The following is a 17738-nucleotide window of genomic DNA, read 5'->3' on the forward strand; positions in this document are numbered from 1 at the left end:
ATTACATTAACCTTAATGAAGGCACCATCATTTGATGTCACTATACGCTGATTGTATAATTTTCTGGGTTTCCAGGTATAACTATGATTTGAATGGGAACCTGCATTTGCTGAACCCTGGGAACAGTGGTCGATTAACTCCTCTACGCTACGATTTAAGGGACAGAATCACGCGTCTTGGAGATGTTCAGTACAGGCTGGATGAAGATGGTTTCCTGAGGCAGAGAGGAGCTGAGATATTTGAATACAACTCTAAAGGTGGGACATAATATTGAGCATTTTGAACTTACTACTAACCTAACATAGACCTAAAGGCCCTAAAACCCTAACCCTAAAGAATGAAAAACCAACATGTGGAGAATTTGATACCACATCAAAATGTCCTTATGCTTCAAGGTTTTTGAAATTGTTGCTACTTTTGGGGGCAACCAAAGTTTAGAATTGAAGTATGCATGAGAGCTTTCTTCTAACATGTTGTCTGTAGTGTTTCTGTCCTGTTCTGTTCTGTTATGCACTCTTTGAACAATGTGCTGAACAGCGTGTGAGGAAGCTGTAGCTTTTTACTGCTATTTCTATGCTGGATTCACCTGGATGAGCAGCTCACTGCAGGTGACTGATCAGAATCACACAGATGTCTCCACTTCAAGTGTCTTTATTCCCACCACCACAACCACATTTGTTATTCACAGTCTGATGATTGAGTGGTGCATAAATCAACAGAAAAACATACAGAGAAAACTGTAAATGTCACAGAATTGTACACAATCTAGGAAAATATATTAAATAGAAATCTCCTCAGGCCATATAAAGAACATCTACACCCTAATGCAGTGCAGAAGGACTACAGCAGTGCACAAACATGATAAGATAGGCATTCATGCAAAGACGAGGCAACTCTGCTCTCCAGTGTCCAGATGATGATGTGCAGCTTTAATTCCCCAACGTACCTGCTGAGTTACATAAGCTGTGCAATGTTATGAAAGGTGCGGACTGTGCAGTTGGCAATACAACTCTTATAATAAAACTTTTTTTGTTTGTTTGTTTGTTGTTAATACCATACTGTTTGTTAATCTAATCTAATAATTCTTACATGCAACATGAACTTTTGCTGCTTATGATTTCCTCCAACATGTGGCATACATTATTATGTAAACAGCACATTGTCAATCTTTTTGTTCTTATTCTTTCTTTTTGTCATTTGTGATCCAGGTCTTCTAGTTCGGGTCTACAGTAAAGCAGCCAGCTGGTCCATTCAGTACCGTTATGATGGTCTGGGTCGGCGTGTGGCATCTAGAAACAATCTGGGTCAACATCTGCAATTTTTCTATGCTGACCTGAACTACCCAACCAGGATAACCCATGTCTATAACCACTCCAGCTCCGAGATCACATCCTTTTACTATGATCTGCAGGTATCTACTCACTCTCATTCTTTAATACTTATTAGTCTTTTTTGGGCAGGTTTCACTCCATTAATAATTTGCACTGGTATCTCAATAAGAGCGGAGGGGTTGGTTTATCCAGTTGCAATCCCACATTATCCCATAAATGTACTTGTACAAACTACTTCTGTTACTGTTGTTACTTAACAGGTAAGGGAACCTGTAACAGCGACAGCTAAAAATGAACTAGTTTGTAATGATGGATACAGTTAAGAAATCAGCAGCAATGAGAGCCACATTTATAAAAGTAATAGTGACTTCATTATTTATAACCTTCCTGGTACCATTTGTGGAGTTTTAGAAGTAAAGAGCAATAATACTAATCACCATGATCATTGTAATTATGCTCCTAATCTGTGTGATTGTAATATTCACTGTTGCACAGGGCCATGTCTTTGCTATGGAGATCAGCAGTGGAGAGGAGTTTTATATAGCATGTGATAACACTGGAACACCATTGGCTGTCTTCAGCAACAATGGACTATTGCTGAAACAGGTATGTGTGTGAATGTGTGTTTTCTCATGACGCAAAGGTAGAAAGCACTTGAGTGCTCATTTGCTGTCTGAATCACAAATATCTGTGTGTGCAGGTGCAGTACACAGCATATGGTGAGGTTTACTTTGATTCCAACCCAGACTTTGTGCTGGTAATTGGTTTCCATGGAGGCCTTTATGATTCACTGACACGACTTCTGCATTTTGGAGACAGAGACTATGATATCCCCGCTGGGAGGTGAGGCATTCTTACTTATTCATTTTCAGTCCATGACTGAAGATGACTGGGATTGTATGTAAAATAACACTATTCCCACTTTGTAATTATCACATCTGACCAGCTTCTTTGTTACAAAGGTGGACGACTCCTGACATAAGCACATGGACACGTGTTGGTGAAGACCCCCAGCCCTTCAACCTTTACATGTTCCGAGGCAACAACCCAATCAGCAAGATCCACCAGGTCAAAGAATATGTCACAGGTAAGAAGAAAACACATTGAGGCAGATTTTTAGGTCTTGTTAGTCAATGGAAGAAAGCAGGAGCTTTCAGGATGTTGCTCAAGTTTCAATTCTGGGTCTGATTTTGTTCATTTTGGTTTTGGGTAATTTCCAGACTATCTGAAAGATGAATTTAGTTTTAAATTAGATGTACAGTATGAAGTTGGAATTTTTAATAGTGCCTGAGTCCAGCGGTTCTAATAGATGTTGGTCAGTAGTACTGGACTGCAACACTTTTTATAGTAATGAGCTGCAACATCATGAAGACAAGATCTAATTAATCCACAAACGCATTGCAGTATAGTCAGTGTTTCCCACAATTAATTAAATGTATGGCGTTAACAAGGGAACACATGGACGCTCATTAAGGTCACACTCATGCATGCAGTAGCAGGACAGCACAAGCTAGCATGCGGCTATCACTGTAAATAGAACTGAACACACCAAGATGTCTAACTTTATTATGAGAGATGTTTAAATAATGTGGTTCCTTGAGAAACTGTTGCGGGACAAAGAAGGATATGGCGGGCAGCCACAGTCGATAATGAATGGGAATCAATAATAAATAATCAAAGTAATATGCTAAACTGACTCTTCAACTGCTTTTATTTTTCTCTCTCTCTCTCTCCAACCCACTGCTCTCTTTCTATGTAGATGTCAATATCTGGTTGGTTACATTTGGCTTTCATCTTCACAACGCAATACCAGGATTCCCTATTCCTAAATTTGACCTGACACAGCCATCACTGGAGATGAAAAAGAGTCAGCTGTGGGATGACCTACCCGTATGTATCCTATGTGCTCCTATTAAACAAATGTTGAATGCATGCACTAGATCGCAATACTTGAAAAACAAATAGTAAAAGTTGAGAAGTGCAAATGAGGGTTTGAATTCAGGACCTCTTAATAGCAATGATGGCAACTGTGTAGTCCACTAGGCTATCAATTTTAAGTACTATGAATACTACTTTGAAGATTTTATCTGCAAATAGGATTTTTAGCTGAGCATGATGATGTGTAGTATGTTTCCACACTCTGAAGGCAAAGGAAGTCAGAGCAGGTTTAAGGATTGGGAATCTGAGGACAAAGTCACCCTCCACTTTATTTTGCAGTCTATGCCAGATTGATGGTGATTTACCTCAATTTAGGTTTAAATCTTATATACTAAACATCAAATCAGTCAGCATTAAGCAGCAACATCAGCACATGAAGTGAAACTTTTCTCATTCTCTCATCCACAGTCTATCTCAGGTGTCCAGCAGGAGGTGACTCGTCAGGCTCAGGCCTTCCTGTCATTTGAGCGCATGCCAGAAGTTCAGCTCAGCCGGCGGCATTCAAATCATGCCAAACCCTGGCTGTGGTTTGCTACCGTCAAGTCTCTTATTGGCAAGGGAGTGATGCTAGCTGTGATCCAAGGCCGTGTGGTGACTAACGCTTTAAACATTGCAAATGAAGACTGCATCAAAGTGGCTGCAGTCTTAAATAATGCCTTTTACCTTGAAGACCTACATTTTACAGCAGAGGGACGAGACACACACTACTTCATCAAGACCAGCCTACCAGAGAATGACCTCAGTGCACTGCGGCTCACCTCAGGCAGGAAGTCATTGGAAAATGGTGTGAATGTCACAGTGTCCCAGTCTACAACAGTGATGAATGGGAGAACGCGACGCTTTGCCGATGTGGAGCTGCAGTATGGCGCTCTGGCTCTCCATGTACGTTATGGGACAACATTGGATGAAGAAAAAGCACGAATCCTGGAGCATGCAAGACAGAGGGCACTGTCGAGTGCCTGGGCCCGCGAACAGCAGCGAGTAAGAGATGGTGAGGAAGGAGTTCGGATGTGGACTGAGGGAGAGAAAAGGCAACTGCTGAGCAGTGGCAAGGTTTTGGGTTATGATGGCTACTACGTCTTGTCCATAGAGCAGTACCCCGAGCTAGCCGACAGCGCTAACAATATGCAGTTCCTACGCCAGAGTGAGATAGGCAGGAGGTAACACAGCATCAACAAATGTCAGAAAATGATTACGCCTGTGACTGTCAAAGACTAACTAAAGTTTAGTTTTCACAGAAAATGGATGTCAACGAATGAACTGCCTTGAGACTCAAAAATTGCCACTGAAGAGATCCCATGTTTGAAAAGGTATTTTGTACTGGGAAAGGTCAGGTAGAGTATCAATAAGAATAGAAACAATCACTTCAACGCAGCGGACATGAAATGTTATGGAACAACAATTATGAGGATTCAAAACTGTTTTCACGAGTCTGCAAAAGGTCAAAAGAAACTTCTTTTGAGCAATGCATTTTCTCTCTTTTTTTCCTGTCTTCTTTTTCTGTCTTTCTTACACCTTGCCATCTGCCTTTAAACAGTCTACATGCATGCCCCTCTCCCTCCTTCTGTCCGGCAGAGCTATCATGAGTGTCGTCATGCGTTATCTAGCTGTGAAACAGTGGGATGTCAACTCTTTCAAACAGCCAAGTGAGCATTTCAGCAGCCATCGCATCTAGATGAGCTTACAAGCATTTTGACAGCTATAAACTGTCAGAGCTGTCAGCACAACAAATGTGTGTGGATCACTCACCGATGTTACAGGTATCATATATGTGTGGGACCAGATGTGTCACTTGGGGTTATAGACCTCTGTAAGCCATGTCTGTAGGATCTATTGTTTCCAATTGCTGCAGCCATTGAATGGAACTGTTGTGGACTTTCTCTGAGAGACAGGCACAAAAAAGGACTACGATTTGTTTGAAGGTGACGAAGACTGATTTTTTTTTTGTTTTATATATAAAATTGCATTTGCTTCAACTAAAATGGGGATTTTAATCATCAAAAACTGTTTACATACTATTACCTATACCACTATTACTGTTATTACTACATCACCACCATCCGGATGGACCATGAATTGAGCTAAACAAAACCAGAAAACTTTTGTGCTTTTGTTTGTTTCATATATCTATTATCTGTTTGATCAGTTGTAAAATCACTCCTGTGATTTTACAAATTCTACAGCTTCAGACAACAGCACTAACTGAGGAAGCAGGGCAACAATATTGCCACAGCTGTTTCTGATTCTATGTGGATGTACACTTTGTGGACCGGGTGGGTTCTTTGGTCCTATTAAACACTGCTCCACTGTCAGACCTGGAATCCTTCACTTCTGTAAAATGTGACTCTGACTCATAATGCATAGACTTTGTGCTTATATTGGTCAAAGGTAGTAGTATTGCTTGCAATAGAAACATGTTGTTATGGCTTTGGGGGGGCAGGTTTACCGTGAGTGGTAACTAATTGTTGCTTCTCTCTTTGTTTTTGCTTCTCCTTAAAGGGACAGTGCATCACCATCAGTGACATTAATGAGTAACAGTAATAGATCAATCAATCGAAGTGGATGTTTTCTCATCAATCATGGATCTGTTTACTCATGTAGAAGAGTTTTCTTTGTGTCTGTGTTTACAACAGTGGGAGGGCATCTTTCATCTTTTTAAAAAGACAGAATGAGAGTATGAAGACAAGTTGACAATGTTTTATTGGATCATCCTTTTTTATTTTGAAGGTTGGGAGATTCCACTTATCCGTACCATCAATATTAGTCTCAGAGAAAATAATTTATGTACAGTGTTTTTACGGAAAAAAATAAAAATATTTGAAACCATTGTTTGTTTTTCTGGGTTTTACATCATATCCACTCTAGAAACGATACACAGTGGTGTTAGTGTGATGCTCACAACAAAGACAGAAATATAATATATTCATTATATAAATTATTGTTTTAAATTTGACGTTAATAATGTGACAGACTCTGTTACAGATTAAAGCAGTGGTTGTCTTGCCCCCAGCTATCAAACGGCTATTTATGGTCATTGTTTCATCAGTAAGGTACTTCTTTATGCTTTGTGATGTTTTATTATGGACCGGGGATACATTTTTCTGCCACATATGTAGATTTCCTTTCATATGTCAAGTACACCTTGCTGAGTAGTTGTGTATTTTTTAAGTAAGACTTTGAATGCTGGAGTTGAATTTTGTAATTGAGTTTTGGATCTTATCCTTTGTCAGTTTTTCCCCTTTGTGTTCTTTGAATACTGAAGCAAATCCTTATATTCTGCACTATAATTATGATGACCTACTGTGCCCATGTCATTGTGGCAAATGACGATGCCACCATGGTCTCCCAGCAGCAGCCAGATCCGAACCATGGGGATTTATCATAATCTGCCTTTTGGATCCAGGGAGAGTTCATTGGCCAACTGACCTCAGCACAGACATTTTGGAGGGCATGGGCTTAAATGATAAAAAGGGCACTTTTTTTAAACAAAACGTAGGGTCAAGGGCGTGCTCAATGTGTCAGATCGCACAATTTTTTTATGAGAGGAGCCTGGTAGCTGAATGCTCTACCTCCTGTTCTACTCTTACAGACTCCTGGAACACAAGACAGCCTGTGTTTTGGGAATGAAGTGATCTATTTGGATAATACAGTGTTATGAGCTCTTTGATATATGAAGGGGCTTGATTGTTAAGGGCTTTATATGCGAGGAGCAGGATCTTGAACTCTATTCTCTTGGTAACAGTGGTTAAGACCTCATCACAACGTATTGCTCACAGTTTTGTTAGTTAATATACTTGATGGGAGATGTGCTGAGTGAAGAAAGAGTCCTTCAACAGAAGCAACGGTTTCCTCTCCAGACTGCTGAATTGTTTTCTTTTTTATGCCTCCTTGTTACAACAGCTTTATACCAACATATTGCTCACAGTGTTGTGACCTAATGCGCTCGGTGGGACCTACACTGAATGTAGGCTGGCAACAGCTGCGTGGAGATCCTCTCCAGCCAATCGAGCGTCTTGTTTTTCCTCACACCAGTGTATCGCTTGCAGCGTCAAAAGCCAGTACACATACACTTCTATTGATACGCAGTTGACACTGATGAAGCCTGATGAATCTATCACTTATTTGAACTTGACAGACAGAAATGTCTTATTCAGACAAAAACTGAGGTCATTTTAACAGGAGGTAGAGCATTCAGCTACCAGGCTCCTCTCCTGTGGAACCAGCTCCCACTCTGGGTTCAGGAGGCAGACACCATCTCTGCATTTAAAGTTAAACTTAAAACGTTCCTTTTTGATGAAGCCTATAGTTAGTTCTGGATCAGGTGAGTCCTGAACCATCCCTTAGTTATGCTGCTATAGGTCTAGACTGCTGGGGGAATTCCCATCATGCACTGAGCACTTCTCCCCTTCTTTCTGTCTCTCTGCCCCCCCACATTCATTTACTTATTTTACTACATGTCACTTACTTTGTGTTTTTCTTCTCTCCCATAGTCAGTCTCTTTCCTTTTTTCTTATTATATTATTACTATTATTAGTAGTAACTGATGCTGATATTATAAATAACAGCTAGTCTGACAGAGCATAAATATGATATGATATACATCATTTCCTGGTCCCCGCCCCCACCAACCCATTTTTCGACCCATCTCTTTTGCAGTATTTTCTCTGCTCACCCCAACTAGTTGAAGCAGATGGCCGTCCACATTGAGTCTGGTTCTTCCTGTTAATGAGGGAGTTTTTTCTCTCCACAGTTGCCAAAGTGCTGCTCATTGTGGGAACTGTTGGGATTCTCTATAATTTTTAAGGTCTTGAACTTCTGTGCAAAGTGCCTTTATCAAAATATCAACGTGCAATTTTTTCAAGCCAATACATATGGCCATTTGAAATTCCAGAGAACAGCTAAAGACAAAATAGCTCTCCACCAGACCACCACAAACAGGTTAAAAGACAATATTCATAACACACAGGCTGAATTGAACAGGCAACTTTTTGCAAACTGGTTTTAATGAACCAAAGTTTAAACTGTGCTACCTTAAGGAAAAAATCCCTGCATAATGGAAATCCACATTTTTAGCCCAGATATATTAAAACATAACGGCTCCCAAATTTTGACGGAAAAGTCTGATTTATTGGGCAGTTTCCTCTGTCATAGTGAAAGATCGAATGAACTGAATATCAAGACTACTTTTGACTAATAGCAACCCTGTTTGAAGGAGGATAGAAACACATTTCAAGTATTCCTCGAGCAGATTACTATAAAAAAAACTGGTTGACAACACAAAAGAGATAAAACTCAAACACGGAACTCATTCAAAGTCCTTATATTGCTAAAAAAATCTTTTAAAAAAGTCCATTCTAATCTTAAGAGTTTCTTCTGCCTCCCCGCCTCATTTAGCAGCTTCTTGTGGTGAGCTGTTTGGCATTCTAGGGTGGTTGATGGAATTAAAATCAATGACAATCTCAGTCTTCTTGGGCTTGAACTGCCTGCCAAAACATAAAGGAGAAAATACAATACAGATATGAGAATATTAACATTGAAAAAAACGGAAAAAAATACATTTATGACATTCAAAGTTTTCATTGTCTTTTGACCTGAACTGACCCTTTTGTGACTCTTTCTGTCTTCATGTGTCGACTGAGGACAACAGAGTTTTGCTCCTGTGTATGCTAAAGCTGTTTTCAGACATGACCTTGTTGTGAATTTGTCCAAGTCTTGGCCCTTATTCATGTCAGTTATGGTGCAGTCAGTTGATGCATTCATATAAATAATTTAGCTTCCATTTCTACCATGATTTCTGTAGGAGTCAGTATGCTAACCAGCTATCCCCTGGAATCATCTCAAAATGTTCCAGTAGTCACTGTAATGTCCAATCTGCCGTGAAGAAGCAGCACTGCTCAGAGGGCACATCAACAATGTCTTGAGCACATTACCACCACCTGCCCTGACAAGAAACCATGTTCGTCAGAAAAAAAAACTGATACAGTATATATCACCTTAAAGGCATAAAGCAACAGACTATTTTTTTCCCTGTGTGCCATATACCATCGACCTGCAGAGCTGGAGAGCCCTGCCCCCACCGTATGAGACGTACGTATGCATGAAGCCCTGCCATCTGAAGAGGCTCTATCCAAAAAAAACTTGGTTTTATTTTGACACCCATCTGTGCATGTATGCAGGGGGTGAAACTGACAAAAAACCCACAACACATACATGTATACATACAACAAGGTATAATAAAGTGTCCTTCAGAAACAGTGGTTGGGGATTCGTGCGTCGGAAACGAGTGGCTCTCCGGCTCTGCAGGAGGATGTTTTCCTGTGTTCCAGAAAAAAATGTACTACTCACCTGCACTGAATGTCTGCCATACTGAGCAGCCTTCTGGAAGCAGTCATCTCCGGCGTGTCATGATACTTGTCTGACAGAAAGATCACTTCCCTTATACCTGATTAGAGGAAGATATAATTAAGGTTCGGAGGAGGCACGAGTGCAAAATAAAGCCTTAGGGCCTGATCTACTAAAGGTTTGCAAACTTGATTTCACCTGCAAAAAATATATATATATTGTATATGTGTATTTTTCAATGTAGTATTGCATGGTAAGATTTAAATTACCATAATATTTTCTCCTAAAAATACAGACAGTGCATATTGAAATGTTTTTCAAATTTTTATTAATTTCTTTAAGTATGTTAGGGATTTTAAACACCTGAAAATGTTGAATAAGAGAACACATATTCACAAAAATACCACCCATCGGTTTTACACACTGGTTGAAATAAATGTGTTTGTTGTGTCCATGGATTTCAAGCTTTTAGTTACAATGTTCCATCCAATTTCAGAATTATCACGGGCCAACTTTCTGACTAAAAGATGGGAAATGCCCAGGAGAGCACATGGTGCCCACTCATTTACAGTGTGTGCTGTGTGTACGCACTGCACAACAACAACGCAGATAACTCTGTGAAGCCCCCCCCCTTCTCACTTTTCAGTGTTTAATCATATTTGAGATTAAACAATTTTTTTTCTTTAACTGTGCCACTCTCTACCGATACAGCTTTCACTGTATGTGTAACTTTATCCCATGTGTTGTTTTTTTTCTTTTTAGTTATTTTGTATCCACTGCTGACACAACAAAATATTACAGCTTCTTTCCTGCGTTTTGAGTCCTGCGAGCCACCTCTGCAAAATGCTGCGCCCGCCTCCCAACATAATTCTAGAACAGTGGAAAATGCAAGTGTGCGCACACACACACTCTGCTGCTCACCTTTCTCTCTCTCTCTCTCTCTGTCTCTCTGTCAGCTGCCGACTCTGGCTACAGTTCAAATGTTGTTTGAAATGACCATAACATCAACATCACTCATCACATAATGATCGACACTCTTCTTTAATTAGTTAAATTGTTCTTCAGAGCAGTGCGTGCATTCATTAGCTGTCTCGCTCGCCCTCTACCTCTTTCACTGAAACACTGAGTCATCCAGACAGATAGTGTCATTGGAAAGCTGGAGGTGTCGGGGCACACTTGTTTGGCCTGATTCAGTTGGCAGTGCACAGAGTGATAAAGACACAGAGAGGAGCAGTAAATTACTGACAGAGCTGGTAAAACTGTAAAGAGTTTACTGTCCAAATATAAATAACATTTCATGATTTTGAGACTGAACTTCATGGGGGTTTACTACAGCCGGATCACAGAGTTCATGTTCACTGGACTGACCATTGCCAAGATGTGACATCACTTCTCATTACCCAGAGGAAGACATTTCTGCACAACTGCATATATAACATAGAAATTTATTTCATCGTCATCCTTCAGAAATTGGTATCACTCACCCAAGGTTTTCAAGTGACTGGCGTGTATGAGTGTGTTTTGTCAACACTCACCAGCCTGGATGATGAGCTTGGCACACTCATTGCAGGGGAACAAAGCCACATACATGGTGCAGCCTTTCACGTCAGCGCTATTTTTGTTCATTATGGCATTCAGCTCTGCATGGCACACTGTAGGATGGAGAATTGGAATGGTATCCAATCAATACAAGACAAGGTTATTAGAGTTTTGAAATTTTCATTAGTTTTTATTTTTATTTTGTTTTTCAGTTTGCTTTTTTATTTCAGTTTAGTTTTAGTTAGTTCAACAAGTGATTTTGTAGTTTTAGTTTAGTTTTTATTTTGAGGAATCAACTAGTTTCAGTTTAGTTTTAGTCTTAGTTTTTCCAGGTATTAAGACAAAGCCTTGACTTGTAGAAGCTGAAAAAGAATGAAACAATGTGTGACACCAAATATGGTTTATCAAGTCCTTTAATTTCATTCTTTAACCATCACCTGCAGGACAGGAAGTAATCGAGGGAGAAAACAAGACGACAACGAAGCTGAATTTATCTGCAATTCAGTTTAGTTTTAGTTAGTTTTGCATTGTTCATTGTAGTTTTTATTTATTTTAGTTTTTTTGTAATCGTTGTTTTTAATTTTTTCATTGCTAGTTTTAGTTTTCGTTAACTATAATAACCCTGATATAGAAGACACCGCATGTTTTCTTCTTCGAAGTCTAAGAATTTGGTTGTATTACAAACAAGGCTTTGAGCAGCACAAACAAAATTCAGTTTACCTCCAATTTAGTCTGGCCATCCCTCCACCTTACATATACTTTCAGTTTTTGAAGCGGATTGTCAGATTACCATGGATTTTACTGTTGATATACATCATCGTCATTTCCAGCAATCCGGACATTTTCACTTGTAAGAAATGAATTAAAAACAGCTTAAAGACTGTACTTCTTAATAACAGTTGTAGTTTTATTTATTCTCATATATAAAAAAAAACTAAATGTAGATACATACATACCTGTAATGTTATGCATAAATACATAACATTACAGGTGGAATCCATAAAAACGCACAGGGGGGTTGAGGATGGCGTGTGAATGACAATGTCAAATGGAGCAGATGTTATTATTGGCTAATTATTAATATTAGCAAAAATAATTATTAATATTCATCATATCCTAAATGAAAATTGATAATTGCAGGGCAACGCCCTATTATCAAGGACCAACTATCAAACTGTAAATGAATCTCAATTAAGGCTACTGCACACAAGAGGGTGCAGCTACTGCAGCTACGAGAACTCTATGGGGCCTGAGGGGGCGGGTAACAGTGCACATAGAGACTCCGCTGCGGTGTGTGTGTGCGCGCGCGTGCATGTGCGTCTGTGTGTGCGTGCGTGCGTGTGTGTGTGTGCGTGTGCCTTTCTCCCTCTCAACTGAAGTCTCGTGACTCGCTACAGTTTAAAAGTTGATTTGACGGTCGCCACAAAATTAACACTGATCATCACATAATCATCGATACTTTAATAAATGAGTTTAATGTTTATTCAGAGCAGCACATTCATCAGCCGTCAGGCTTGCTGTTGTCCTCTCCCTCTCTCTTCCTCTCTCTCCCACTCACAAACAAACAGTGTGATCGGATGTTTGTAAAAAAATCAGTCTGAGTAAAAACCACAATAGATGTGAGCATTTATTACTTTATGTATTTTGTCTGTCAAATAATTTAAGTGTAAATAACACATTTAAGTGTACAGTACCTAAGAATAAAACTGTAAGGGGAGACTGAGACAAAGATAAAGTAGAATGAGAAAACGTATCTTATTATCTGAAATTTATTAACGATTTCTTCATTGTTTATTTTGTATTATCCTCTACAAGCAAGTTGTCCATCTTTTAAATAGAATTGAAATGATTTAATAATAATTCACTTCCTGTCTCACCACGTTCCACTCTCCAATAGGCCACTTAATGTTGCAGAGTGATTATTAAGTTTGACTCATGTCCAACAGAAATACTTGTCTTGTTGTGAAACCCAATGTAAAAACACTTGAACTGGAGGCAGCTAAAACTTGAAAGGGTTTATTTGCACGGTTTTAGCAAACGGGTTATAAACACACCTTAGCTCGGTCGGAGCGGAGTGTATTGGTTATACATATAGTCCAAATGTCCGATACATGTCCATCGTCACACTGCCCGTTGCATGTTTCATGTATCACGGTGTCACGGTGCTCTGCAGACTTCCCAAACTAAACGATACCTATGCAGTCAATAATATACAACTATGCATGTGCACTAAACTGCACTACAGCATCTGGCTGTCATAAACCATAAGCCGTAAATTAGCACCTAAAGCGGAATATAATTAAATACTAGCAAAACACAATAAAATATATACTTTGACTGTATAAAAATAATTTAAAATATGACGTAGAATAATTTTAGAACACAAGTCAAACCAACTTTAACATTTCGTCACACACAAATGCAGGTTGCTTAGTGGATCCGCAGAGTCACTTTGAATCCAGAAACAAAAACAATCAAAATTATTACAGATTGTGCAAAACTAAAGTAGAATGCTAAAGAGTGCATGTGATATGTCCTCTCACCATAAGGGTATTTTGTGTCGAGTCGATCAGCAGCAGACCGGGACCATGGCAGTAGGTCATCATCACAGCCATTTGGCATACCATTGTAACCAATGCCAACTATCTTATTCTCCTGGTTCACTATACATGCCCCAACCTGCAAAGAAGAAGAAAGGTTCCACAATTCGGTCTGATTGTAAAAGGGATAGTTCACCGAAAAATGAAACTTCACTCATCTACTCACCACTATACTGACGGAGGGGTGGGTGCAGTGTTAGAGTCCACAACACACTCCTGGAGTCTCAGGGGTAAACACAGTTGCAACCAAATCCAATACAGTTGAAGAAGAGGTCACCTTGGCTGAAACACTGTTCACCCCTGAAACTCCTAAAGTGTTAAACACTTCACTTACCCCTCCATCAGCATAGTAGTGAGTAGATAATGAGTGAATTTTCATTTTTCAGTGAACTATCCCTTTAATTTGCTCAAATCATTCAAAGTATCATACAGTACACTGTCCAGTCATATTTCACATATTATTAATATTGGCCTTTATGATATGGACTGAAGATGTTTGTTTCAGATATGAGAGCTAGATTTTCTTCAAACGAATCGTCCTGTTTATTTGCAATAATCACTTTCATTAGAGCATATGAGACTTGCTGGGTCTCAACTAAGCCACTGAATGGAATACAATTGTGTCTAACTATTAATATCATTATTATGGAAGTGTGACTTTTGGGATTTGAAAACATAAAGATGAACTCTTATTTTTTGTATATTTAATTTCCATCGTAAAGCCTTTCAGTATTTGCTCTTGTACTTAAAGTTCCATTTGGTCTTTCTCCCTGAAGGACTGCTACTTCAACTACTTTTTAGTTTTATGTTTTCTCCTATTTTTCTACCTAATGTGTTTCATGCACCAAACACCAAAGCAAATTCCTTATGTTGAAAATCTACTTTGCAATAAATCTGATTCTGCTATAGTAGAGCAGAGCTGTTCTGAAAAAACATAACCTGACAGCATAACCTTCATGTATCTCAGAGAAACAGATTCTACTACGGAAAGAAAGGACAACTATTATACATTTAACTCTCTCCTATATTTGCATCAAGATCTAGACGTTTCTCAGTTTTACACATTCAAAAACTCACATACCTGCGAACTTGGGTCTTTGCTCCTTTGGGCTGAGAGAAAAGCTACAGCCATAAAGTACTCTGGCCATTCTAAGTAGTCATCTCTCTTCTTTGTTATACAGCTATTGAGAAACACACAGAAGAGAGAATGAAATTAAAAGGTTTTTTGATCTAAAACATTTTTTTAAGTTAAGCAACTTTTCTTTTACAGAATTTACAGCTTATTTTTTCTTAGCAGTAATTCCCTCAGTCTACACACCTTTCCAGGTACTTCATTTGTATTTAACTTGTATTTTTATTTCCAACAAGATAGTCATAAGCACAGTCCATTCACAAACCCCATGGGCCTCTTTCGTGATTAACTCCTTAAGTTTTTGTTTTAATTTGAAAGTAAAACGTTCCAAAGAAAACTCTCTGCACCTGTATTATTATATTAATAATTCTAATTATTTTAGTAAATTGAAAGCATTTGCAATATATTCCTGGTTAGCAGGTAAACACCGATAAAAGGGCATAAGATAACAAGGCCTTGTGCACACACAGAAACCACAGAAAAGGAAAAGAACATTAAGAATGAAAATCTTAAGACAGTGGGGCACTGCAAAAAAACTTGAGGGACTGCTGCAGGAGCCCAGCAAGGTAGTATTTAGTAGTGTCAGCAGTGGATGTATTCAACACAAAAGAAACATGAGATGCTGTTACACGTTCAGTGGATGCCGTATCAGGAGAAAGTTGTTAGTAATTGATAAAGTAGAAATTAAGGGTTTTTATCTCAAATCTGAAGCCAAAGAAGACATTGCCAAACATCAGAGAGAGAAGCTGACTGCTGGAAGGGAAAAGGTTTGCCTAACTGGACCAAGACATAGGGACCATCATTGGAAACAGCATTCACAGACCTGGGCCCTGTGTCAGCCGTTGCATCTCCTGGGCACATCTTCCCCCTCAGAATCAGAAAGTAAGCACATTTTTTGGAATTAACAGGCTACAATTGGATGAAACATTCTAACTAAAAGCTGTAGCGGTGAAACCAGGGAACATGTGACACGATTTATATGGAAACACCAGTGTGTAAAACCTAAAGATGGGTGACTTTTCTTCAACATGTATGCACAAAGTTTGCATGCAAAATGTTATAATTTGCTTTTGTAGTATGGACCAAACATTAAATAATTCAAACAATCCAGAGAGGCGACGCCATTGTCACATGAGCTATACAAGGCACTGCATTACCCTCACCTCATCACAGTATGAACTATGTATTAAAACAAACCCAACTGATCAACTATGAAAACATGAGCCAACTTTTTTATAATCTTTTTTTTTTAAATCAATAACCCTAACCCTGATTAAATTGCTAAGTTGTTCCAGCCCTTTTATTAATTATGAAATAGTATGGTCATTTAAATCCTATACTTTCAAATTTAAAGTTAAAACACAAAAACAGATTTTTTTTTATATGTATGTCCAAATGTGTGCAAGTGTGCGCTTGAGTGTGGATTCAGTGTTTACCCAATAATTAATCCTAAATAAGAAAACACTGGTATATGTTAGAATCTTCATAAAAAGGGCATAGGTGGGGTTTAAGCAGAAATCACTTCTTAAGAATGGTTGGTGAATGGGGCCCAATCACACTTTGCATGTATAATCTTCAAGAGAAGGTTGAACATCATACCAACAGTATACAGCTGTTTCCAGCACAGAGGAAACAAGCCGTACTTTCATTTACTGAAATCTCGTGTACGTTCTTTAGGGTTTGTGCCTGAGCTTTGCAGAGAAAACGCTTTTGGCTCAATTTCGGCTTGGTTCAGGTTTGTCAGCATTCTCAGTCGCTTTTTGACTTGTGACTATTTAAAGACAAACACCCAGTTCCAGTGTCAACACCAGCATGTGTAAAGAGATCTCGAGAAAATATTATTGAATCTGCTGTAATCATATTAAACTTCTGGGGGAGAATTCACACACCAAACATTTGATTTGCATACAAATGTGATGGATTGTTATAGATTCATTTAACAAACACGTGAAACACAACTAACGTGACAGAATTACTGTTCTGCACACGTAGTACTGAGGCTTCAACTAATAATACTTTAAATTCCTTCTTGCCTGTAATTATTTTGTAGTTTCACATTTTTTGTAGGACCTACACTTTAAATATTCTACCTTCACTGTCCACCACTGTCACAAACTACTAATCCAACTGCTGTCAGGACACTAATCTAAACATGTGCACTGTTTGTATGTTAATAAATGCATGTATGTACGCACAATAGCAGCTGCACAAACTTTGTGTCAAGTTAAAACTAGTTACCCGTCCATGTGAGCAGACTTCGGCTGCGGAATTTCGTCCATACTCTCCCAGACACGGGGTTGTTCGCTTCACTCTGCACGGTGGTTGGACTGATGGATGGAAAATACCGCGACTGCAAACTACACCTCAACCCGGAAGACGACTTCTTTCTTTTTTGACTCCACCTTTTTAAACCAGCTTTATTAACATCGTTGAGATTTTACTGCAACACCGGACGCTGTAGTTTCAGGAACGCATTTCTCGGACGCTGGATTTCGTGACACTGCCCCCTAACGTCCGCCCGTATCCACACCTGGACGGTGCACGTGGAAGCGGCTCACAGCCGGTAACAACCCGTGTCCCTCTCTGGAGCGCGGAGATCCCACAGCAGAGCCTGAACCATATACAGTCTATGGCCTGAACACACGGATCTTTACGACCCGCGAACTCAAACAGCTACATTTCAATGAATCACAAAGTGGATTTAGCGTGAGAAGGAGCACGCGCCTTCTTCCGCTTTTCAAAATAAAACCTTAAAGGTACAGTGTTGAAATTTCATGTTGCAGCTGAACACCCCTCACCTCACCCTCTCCTTCCAGACATGAAGAAGAAACTGTGGTAGACTTCAGTTGTCATAAA

At 39.2% G+C, this 17738-nt stretch overlaps 2 protein-coding genes across 13 annotated transcripts in view; one reads left to right on the plus strand and one right to left on the minus strand.

Moving 5' to 3' along the window:
* tenm3 (teneurin transmembrane protein 3) overlaps positions 1–6095 on the plus strand; it is a 500548-nt gene extending 494453 nt beyond the window's left edge. For all 11 annotated transcript variants that reach the window (XM_069529751.1, XM_069529750.1, XM_069529754.1 and 8 more), the window contains 7 exons: positions 76–257; positions 1209–1411; positions 1827–1937; positions 2032–2174; positions 2294–2418; positions 3091–3221; positions 3678–6095. In XM_069529751.1, the coding sequence (XP_069385852.1) occupies positions 76–257; positions 1209–1411; positions 1827–1937; positions 2032–2174; positions 2294–2418; positions 3091–3221; positions 3678–4433 (1651 nt within the window). In that variant the 3' untranslated portion in view covers positions 4434–6095. The remainder of the gene's footprint in view (positions 1–75; positions 258–1208; positions 1412–1826; positions 1938–2031; positions 2175–2293; positions 2419–3090; positions 3222–3677) is intronic.
* Positions 6096–8254: 2159 nt separating this feature from the next.
* Positions 8255–17493, minus strand: dctd (dCMP deaminase). Of its 2 annotated transcripts, XM_020083676.2 has the most exons (7): positions 17121–17493; positions 15706–15750; positions 14832–14931; positions 13694–13829; positions 11147–11263; positions 9615–9711; positions 8255–8752 (listed from the first exon to the last, which is right to left on the minus strand). In XM_020083676.2, exons 1-7 carry the CDS (start codon positions 17159–17161, stop codon positions 8656–8658), a joined length of 633 nt encoding a protein of 210 aa, XP_019939235.1. In that variant the 5' UTR covers positions 17162–17493; the 3' UTR covers positions 8255–8655. The 2 variants fall into 2 exon arrangements, with proteins under 2 accessions (XP_019939235.1, XP_019939236.1); XM_020083677.2 differs by lacking the exon at positions 15706–15750.
* Between the last annotated feature and the right edge of the window lie 245 nt (positions 17494–17738).

Source organism: Paralichthys olivaceus, chromosome 8 (genome assembly GCF_024713975.1).
Source record: "Paralichthys olivaceus isolate ysfri-2021 chromosome 8, ASM2471397v2, whole genome shotgun sequence".
Lineage (NCBI taxonomy): Eukaryota > Metazoa > Chordata > Actinopteri > Pleuronectiformes > Paralichthyidae > Paralichthys > Paralichthys olivaceus.

Excerpts from the sequence above, each read along its gene's own strand:
- dctd (XM_020083676.2), bottom strand. The coding sequence starts at position 17,161 with ATGGACGAAATTCCGCAGCCGAAGTCTGCTCACATGGACGG. Across the intron at positions 13,830-14,831 it reads GCAAAGACCCAAGTTCGCAG|GTTGGGGCATGTATAGTGAA; the intron begins GTATGTGAGTTT and ends TCTTCTTTGCAG. Across the intron at positions 8,753-9,614 it reads ATGGCAGACATTCAGTGCAG|GCAGTTCAAGCCCAAGAAGA; the intron begins GTGAGTAGTACA and ends ATGTTTTGGCAG.